The sequence below is a fragment of the Ovis canadensis genome, chromosome X (genome assembly GCF_042477335.2).
Source record: "Ovis canadensis isolate MfBH-ARS-UI-01 breed Bighorn chromosome X, ARS-UI_OviCan_v2, whole genome shotgun sequence".
Taxonomy (NCBI): Eukaryota; Metazoa; Chordata; class Mammalia; order Artiodactyla; family Bovidae; genus Ovis; species Ovis canadensis.
The window spans coordinates 112,547,015-112,556,078 of NC_091727.1; the positions used below are offsets into that span (position 1 = coordinate 112,547,015).

Sequence of the window (9,064 nt, forward strand, 5' to 3'; positions counted from 1 at the left end):
GCTCCTGCTGTGCAATACAAGATTCTGAAGTCCAATTAAACATAAAGTCAAATACAAAAATGAAGACTCTTTATTCTAACACAGCTACTGCATTAAGTACAACAATGGGTGAGATTCATGTATCATCAATTGAAAAGTTTAAAGCATTTTACACCCTGGAGATTTTTTTTTAATTGTGGTTAATCCTCTCCACCTTAATGATTCAGGAAATGAAAAGTGGCCTTACGAGTAGATAAAATAGGTGACTATTTACACAGTGATATTTAAAATGCGTCCCCAGAGTTTCCTTGCCCTGAAATATCACCCATGGTTATATTAGCCTACATATGTAAAGTGATTTGGGGCTTCCCAGGTGGTGCTAGTGGTAAAGAACCCTGTGCCAAAGACATGAGAGATGTAGGTTTGGTCCCTGGGACAGGAAGATCCCCTGGAAGAGGGCATGCAACCCACTCTAGTATTGTTGACTGGAAGATCCCATGGATAGAGTAGGCTGGCAGGCTACAGTCCATAGGATCACACAGAGTCAGTTAGACACGACTGAAGTGACTTAGCACTCACAGATGTAAAGTGATTTATACATTGCAAAACAATTTCATATAATTATCAAATTAATTTTCTCAACAGCCCTGAAATAGCTAAGAGGTCTCATCATCCTCGTTTTACATACGTGAAAACTGAGTCAAATATGCACAAAGAAAGAGATTATATTTTAGTCACTTAGTTTGTAACAGTTACTTTTCACATCTGATTTAATATAATTCTCTTTATAATCCCACTTTACAAATGAGGAAAATGAGGTTCAGAGAAGTTAAGCAACCTGCCCAAGGTCACAAAGCCAATAAGTAGCAAAGCTGAGATTTGAACCCAAGTCTGTGTTCCTCTGATTTCAGAGTCAAAGCCTTTCACAGGTTGGCACATATGATTCATTTTTAATAAAGCTTGATAAAATGTTTTCAGCATGAATTTACATAGTCTTAATTATAAGCAGAAAGAAATTAATCTAAAATAGCTTTTGCTTTTTAAACTGAGTACTCAAGAAATTAAGTATGCCTTAAATTTTTTTGCATATATATTTATGTGTGTGTATTTATAAACTTATGGTCTAATGGGTTACTGCAAAGCAATGTTTTTCATTAACTTTCCTCATTTTACTTATTAGTCCATGTTTATATCTTAATTTATAATATATGCCAAAGTGAACATAAAATGCATTAATTTTATTTTTAAGCAATATATTTTCCTAATTCAGAAAGGTATTCTCCAGAGTTATCATTAATAATTGCTCACTTGTACAACTCTACCCTCCCAACACCCCACTTCACTCAACACACACACACACACACCCCATACACGCACACAATTAACTCTGTTTTTACACTTGCTCCAATACTAGACAATGAGTGGCTTAACCATGATCATAAGCTCAGTTCCATCACACCTTACTGCCATAGAAATAGTAGGAGTAACCCTATATCTGCAATTTGAAAACTCAAAATCAATATAATTTTAACACTGCTAATGCTATTAAAATGAATTCTCTAGTAATAGTCACTCAGTGCTGTCCTATAGCTAAGTTTTTTTCTCTGTCACCAACCTCAATCGCTCCATGAGAAGCTTTTCAGTCGTCATCCTTCTGCTGAACTCCCAGCAGATATGTAATCTTCAATCATTTGCTGCATTTCTGCATGGACTGCATTTCTGAGATGTATTGCAATTCGGATGATTTCTTCATTGCAAAACTATATTAGGATGGATGTCAGTGCGTATATTTGTTAAATAAACTAAACTCTGATCCAGTACACATGTTTTGATTTGAGCCACTTATGTGATGCACATACAGCTATAGTCCTGAGGCCGTGTGGTTGAATGAAAGAAATAGGGGTTCTGGTGTCAGCTTGCCTGTGTCTCAATATTGTCTGCTGTTTACTAGCTGTTTTGTTGTTGCTGTTCAGTTGCTCAGTTATGTCTGACTCCTTGTGACAGAGTGCAGCACACCTGGCTCCTCTGTCCTTCACCATCTCCCGGACCTTGGAAACAACTACTTTAACTTCTCCAGCTGTCTTTATCCTCATCTATAAAATGGATACAATAATAGTAACTGTCTTAAAAATTTGTTGTGACTATTAAATGAGATAAAACATATTAAATATCTGGCACAGAGTAAGTAGTAAAAAAAATGTTTCCTTTTCCTTCCTCATATTTTCTCATCTGGCATGTCCCATTGTTACTTAATTTCTAGTTCTGACTCTCAGGAAAAATTAGAGTGATCTATGTCGAAGGAATTTCTGATAGCTTCTGATTTCTACAAGACAATAACTTGTTTTGGAGTCATTGCCATAAATGACGTCTTTTAAAACAATTTTTTTAGAAGTCTGAAGCAAAGAACTTGGGAAAAGCAATAGCCTATTGATCTTCATACAAATAAGTCCAAGAGTGAAGCATGAGTTGTCAGTTGCTTTTGCCAGTACGGGTAGTGACATAATCTCATTATCACCTGTTCACCCTTGTCACTTACCACACAGAGTTTGCAGGACAGCTGGTGGCAGAGAGGACAGGAGTACTGCTTATAGTTGTGCAACTGAATAATTCTGTCTGGCCCATTCTAGGGTAGTGTCATGCCTTCATTAATCTCATGCTTCTTAATACACTGAATTAAATAGCAACAGCTCCCTAAAAGTATCTGGTCTATCTTCTTGAAGTACTTTTAGACATCCTAAACTGAGAGTTTTCCACAGGCATAGCTACATTACATTTTGAAAGGGAGTTCATGGATGGCATCTTTTGACAACTGTCTCCCCAGAGATCAGCATGACAATCTCTTCATCACCTCCTTATTAGCCTGATGGAAAAAGAGAAAATCATCCTTATGTTTCCGTCTCCTGGATTCTTTTTCTAGCAACAGAGAAATGATGAATTTTAAATGATACTCTGTCTGCACTTACACATCTGCAAAATTTCTTTGAAAAACAACCAGCAACATCCTTTTGGCAGGACAACCACATTTTTTATGACCTCATAATTGCTGGGCAGAAGTAAATATATCCTTGTATGGTTCTCACTTAGCATTTCAATAAAGTCCTCAAAACCTTTTGATAGATATGTGAGTAATATCTGGAGCTGTGTCATGAAATCAGAGGCAATGGGTAATGAAAGGCATTTAGAGCTTAACCACTTTCACAACTAAGTTACTTTCTGGCAAATCTTCAACTTCCATTACCCATTTTTGCTTTCCAAAACAGTTATTTAAAAAAAAACAAATATGTATGTATGTATATATGCACTTTATTATTTCATTCTCAGAGCTCAGTGGATAACTGAAGTAGCCTAACAGCTTTGTGTCAAAGAGCAAGTTTTGAGATGATTCCTATATTTCTTTTATAAAACCTGAGTGCCTTCAAAGATTCCCTGCTGGTACAACTTTACTAATTATCTGGATGATCTTACTATCTCTAGAGGGTCCGATTGGCTCTTTATTCTTATATTTCTGCCAAATATGAGCCCAGTTTGGATTAAAACTCTAAACTACAAAATTCCAAAATTTCCCTCTCATTCCTACTTCCATACCTGTTCTTGTCATGGAATACCATCTCCTCCTCTACCCATGTATAATGTACCCACCCTTCAAAATACAACTCAAGCCCCAATACCACGTGAACTATTTCACAACTACTTTCACTTAAAATTAGTTTCTTCTTCTGAATTTCCATTGTGGAAAATGACAGCTAATAGTCTGTGTCTATTCTTTTTTATGGCATTCTTCTTATATAGATGCTTTTCTCTCTCCCCAGAAAGTTTGAATATTCCTTGAAGTCACTACCAATTTCATATTTAACTTTTGTTGTATGATCCACACTAAACCAAATAGTGAATGCATGCATGCAGAAGGTATTCAATAAACATTCATTTTATAAAAGCAAATAAGTTGCAAGGCAAAATCTGAGCTAGAATCCATAAATGTATTATACCTATTATGGTTTGGGACAATTCTAAGGTGCCATTAGCTTTATCACTATGCCCAGCTATTTGGCGTCTATATTACGTTTCATTCTCATGTAATCAAATTAAGTTGATATTTTACTAAATAGGCATTTTTAGGTAAAAACAGCCAATGATTGTAATATTTTGATAATCATAAAAGGATTTCCTGGGGGTTCCTTGCTATTATTCAGGAAAAAATGCAAGCTCTCAAACATAAACTATATAAATATGACTTACCAACTATTAGCAGGCATTAACCCAAGTTTCATTATTCTCACTGATCTGGGAAGGGTTAAAAGGGCTTTAATGCTCTATCACAATTATATTGCTAATAATAAGTTTTCTTTTATATAAGGACAAGGAAACAATAAGCTAAAGAAAAACAGAAACAAAGTCTGGGGAATCGAGATTTCTTAACAGTGAACCATGCTAGGCAAGTGAACAGATTCCTCTGGGAGAAGTTTTGGAAACATGCTGCTTTCATCTTTCAATGAGATAAAGAAAACTCAATAGTGTATAGACAGGGACAAGGTGCCCTGGCAGGAAGGTGTGGACTTAGAGACTCAAATTTTCTATTATGAGTTTGTTGCTTCCCAGAAATGACTGTTAGTAGCAGTGCATATGTACACATGCATGCACACATACATTCCACAGATAATTGAAACACACACACATACACACACACACACACATATGTGTGATTGTTGAAATGCAGCAGCATATACAGTAGATTCTGATATTTGAAATAAAGAAAGTTATTTTAAGATCTTTGAAGTCTAGTTAGAACAGCACATATCTTAGGTGAATTTAAGTAAGTGGGCCAAGTTTTGGGCTTTATCTTAAAGCAAGATTAGTACTCTTAGATGAGGGGACGGTCATCATAATTTCAGAGCAATTAATCTGTAGGTCATTGGCAGAAAATAAAAGCTGAGAAAGTATATTTGCTTAAGGTAGGAAAGGGGATGAAATTTAGGCCAGAAGAACAGAAAGTACCTTATGCAAAAAATGTTATAAGGCAAAAATCTGAGTTAAAATTTGTAAATCGATGCTATCTGTTATGACTTTTATCTCTCCTTTCACTTGGCGACAAGTTTCCAGAGCTCTATTCTGGGAAATATGTCTACACACACACACACACAAACACACACATACACCATACTGAGCCAATAAACTGAAAGGTAGGATGAAGGGAATAACTGAAATTTGAGGAACTAAACCTGAAAGCTTATATGATTCTTAGAGGAATTTTTTATAGCATTCCTCTTGTTTCATCTTCACAAGAGAACACAGATTGCAAAGCAATTTATCCCCCCAACCCTCCATTCTCCTCCAAGTTAATAGTGGAAATTTAAATTATAAGATTAGACATGGTACTCTACTCAGTGCTTGTCCTTTCAACCTGGAAGAAGAGATGTGATGACTACCTTTTCTAAATAAAACTTCAGAAAGAATTCTTAACAAAAGGCCATGCCACCATAAGTCTTCTAAAATCATCTTGCAATGTGTCTTTCCAACTGGGCTGCAACAGGGTTAAAGTAGGGAATGCCCTTAAGTTCATCTACTACTGTGCAAAAAGGAATCATATATTTAGCTTTAGAGGAGTGTCACAGACTTCTCCCCTCCTCCTCTTCCCATCTCCCTTTCTCCCTCCCTTCCCTAGCAATTGGTAACCTCAGAAAGAGGACTCCAAATCTGGAAAGAAGCGGTTGGTTCCCAGCTTCATTTGACCTGCCAAGCTGCTCTAAGGAAGAAGCACCAGTCATTTCTCCAGACTGAGCTGGTCTGTGTGGGCATTCAGCTGGTTTTCTCCATCACCTCAAGAAGACTTTCCTGATCAAATTCCTCCATGGCTTGCATTGAAAATGTGTAAGTACAAAACTGATGCAACTGTTTAATTTGAAGGCAAAAGGCAGTTTGAATTGTTTTCCTGTGTTAAGAGTGACAGGGCCAAGTGGGTTGCTGGGGATGTAGAAAGGGATCCCAGACAAAAGCATGAAAGATATAAATTCAGGTACTAAGAACACTGGAGCTTTAAATGTAATTTTGAAACAAAAAAAAAAAAATTGCAAATCCTTAGTCTAAAGCTTGGTGTTTAGATATAAGGAAATTCTTACTCTGGAGTGTGGTGTGGGTTGAATGAAAGAAAATTTTAACACAAGATGGTATAAATGTTGAATGATGCTCCATGAAACAGAAACAAACAGAAGTGTCTGTTAACATAACTAAGGTTTCTTAGACTTATGTGGAAGGAAAAAAAAAAAAAGTTTTCCCTCATAAGACTTTCCAGAGCACTCCTGTCAGAATCTAAATGATGGGTTTTAGTGGATCGGATCATAGCTACTGCTTTGACAGAAAGAACTGGTGTTTCCTCAGCTTCCTGGTGTTTATCTGGCCTTGAGGAAGTGGGAATATAGGGAATGGGGTGGAGCCACAGGTCAGCCATAAAGGGAAACCCCAAACCCTGAATCTCAAGAGGCCGCCTGGTGAAGGGCAAGTGAATTGAACAAGTGTTTGCTGACTACACCCGGGAGGAGATCAGGCTCTCCCTTTCCCATGGTATATTTCACTCCAGCGAGTTCGATCCATCACGTATTTCAGATATCTTCTGGTCACCGCATTGTCATTTTAATTAACTGATTGATTTCTGTTTTGGCAAGCCTTGGAGGGCACGCCCCTTCACCCACAGCAGTAGCTGCAGCTGAAAACGGGAACCAGGAGCCGCGGCCCAGCCTGCCCTTCCAGTGCCCGAAGGATGATGCAGGGTCCTGGGGCCACCCTCGAGTCCCGCTGAGACCGCCCTTCAAGGTGCTGAGCTATCTGGCAAGAGAGCAACTGGAGCACCTCTCGGAGAGAACAGGATCTTGCATTCCTGTCGATGGCTTGAGAGCTCTCAAACCCCCGTATGGGCCACCACCTGCTGTTGCAGAAGAGCCCTTAGCAACAGAAGTAAATAGCTCTGAGGGACCGGCAGGCTGGAGGCAGAGGGGGCAAGATTCTATTAACAACGTGTCCCAGGAATTCTCTGGCAGCCCTCCTGCACTGATGGTGGGGGGGACAAAGGTCAGCAATGGGGGCACTGAAAGAGGTGGCAGCAATGCAGGGTTATATGTGGCTTTGCCACGGGGTCAAGTATTCTTTCCATCCAGGGGGCCTCAAGTAAGAGGCCCTACACACATCTCAACCCTTAGATCGGGGATAATGATGGAGTTGCCTCCAGGAAGCACGAGAGTGACGGGAAAGGAGAGGTTGGCTCGTGTTTCTTTCCCACTAGGAGGCCCGCGGCACCCTGTGAAGAAGTGGCCAAGGCCTATGCCCTTGGCCTCCAGCACTACAGGTTTACCTTCCTGCACTACTGCTCATTGCTTCATTCCTCCTCGACCTCCGAGGTTCAATCCGTTTCTGGCTATGCCTATGGCTTTTGCTCCTCCCCCAATATTTGGTCCTCCACTGCCTTCCTGTTCTGCCGATTTCCCTTCTTGGGGAATGCTCGCTCCTGCATCCTCAAACAGAGAAAACAACTGATGGCAAAAAAAAAAAAAAAAAAAGGGAAGGAGGGGAAAAAAAGGTTGGAAAAAAATATGTGAAAGTTACTCATTTATGCTTTTATATTTGAAACCCTCTACCCTCTTTACAGGCACTAATGTGCCTTACATACTTGGAAATTCAATAAAGATTCTAAACTTTGAAATATTGTCAATTATTTTTCAAAATGCCACTCTGGGAGCCAAAGCCTTGGATTTCATTTTCACCTTTTAAGGAAATGAAAGCAGTTATGTGACAGTGTTTTCTAAGTAGCTTCGTTGAATCCCTACCACTAACTTGCAGCTGTGACTGTGGGAGAAGATGGTTGGGTTCTTGTTAGACTTGGCCAAGTCTGGGGCAGGAAATTCCTACCCACCTAAAGCTATGGGGGTTGCTCAGTGCAGAATGGGTGAATTAAGATAAGGTCCAAAAGGTAGACCCAAGTCCAGATAATAGAGAAGAAGGCACAAATGCTAAAAGATAAGATTGAGGTGAAAATAATGGGGCCAACATTTCATAGCCAATTAAGGGTTGAACCAGGCTAAAAGGTCAGGAAAGAAAATGGTCAGGGGAAATGGAAGAGTTCTACATCATTGTTTCAAACATGAACCAGTGTTTGTCTCTCAACATTTCACCAGTGCAAGTACATAGTATAGATAAGGCTGGCTTGATAGAAGTCCAGGCACAAGATAAAACCAAGCTGAGCCCTTCACCCATTCTTTTGAACAAAAGGTTACTATATACTCAGAACTTTTAAAGGCAAGTGAAAATGTTTCATTCCTATGGAATTATTTTCTCTGACACTGCAATGTTTATACCCTTCATAATGCATTACAGCATCCCATTATCATGATGGCACTGAGATTATCTACAGCTCAAATGGGAGCTTCTTCAAGTTCAAGTAGCAAAGATATGGGCACAGCTTGCAGGGAGGAAGGATGGCCATTCTGGCCTCTATACAATGTCATTCAGGCAGTGGTCCTAAACACACTGCCACTATCTCTGAAGAAACACTAAATTAGAAATATCTGTAGAGTATGATTCTTCCAATAAGCTTTTGTTATGCACAAAGCTGATGATGGAGGTGATGTAAGCAGTCAGTTAAAGGCTGTCAAAATCCACAGACACCTAAAGTGTTCAAAGTGTCACTCAGTCATGTCCAGCTCTTTGTGATCACATGGACTGTAGCCCTCTGGGCTCCTCTGTCCATGGGATTTCCCAGGCAAAAATACTGGAGTATGTTGCCATTTCCTTCTCCAGCAGATCTTCCTGACCCAGGGATCGAACCCAGGTCTCCTGAACTGAAGGTGGATTCTTTACACCTGAGCCACCAGGAAGCCTAAAAAGACACCTAACCTATAAGCAAAACAAGTAATGTGTTCTTCACACCAATAGTGGGTTCTTCACCACTCTGAGGAAAAGGGCCCATGAATTCATGAAGTTTCTTTTATCCATTTGTTTCACAATGGATTGTTCTAAATGTCCAGGTGGTAGTGTAAGGCTTAAAAGGAACATTTGGATAGCTCTTTTTAAGATTCCCCTCACTTTGTACATCCTGAAGCTG

General features: G+C 39.3%; 1 protein-coding gene across 1 annotated transcript; it reads left to right on the forward strand.

Moving 5' to 3' along the window:
* Window positions 1-5,504: 5,504 nt before the first annotated feature.
* Window positions 5,505-7,666, forward strand: PRR32 (proline rich 32). The gene is made up of 2 exons (XM_070290795.1): window positions 5,505-5,844; window positions 6,636-7,666. Exons 1-2 carry the CDS (start codon window positions 5,825-5,827, stop codon window positions 7,498-7,500), a joined length of 885 nt encoding a protein of 294 aa, XP_070146896.1. The 5' UTR covers window positions 5,505-5,824; the 3' UTR covers window positions 7,501-7,666.
* Window positions 7,667-9,064: the final 1,398 nt, after the last annotated feature.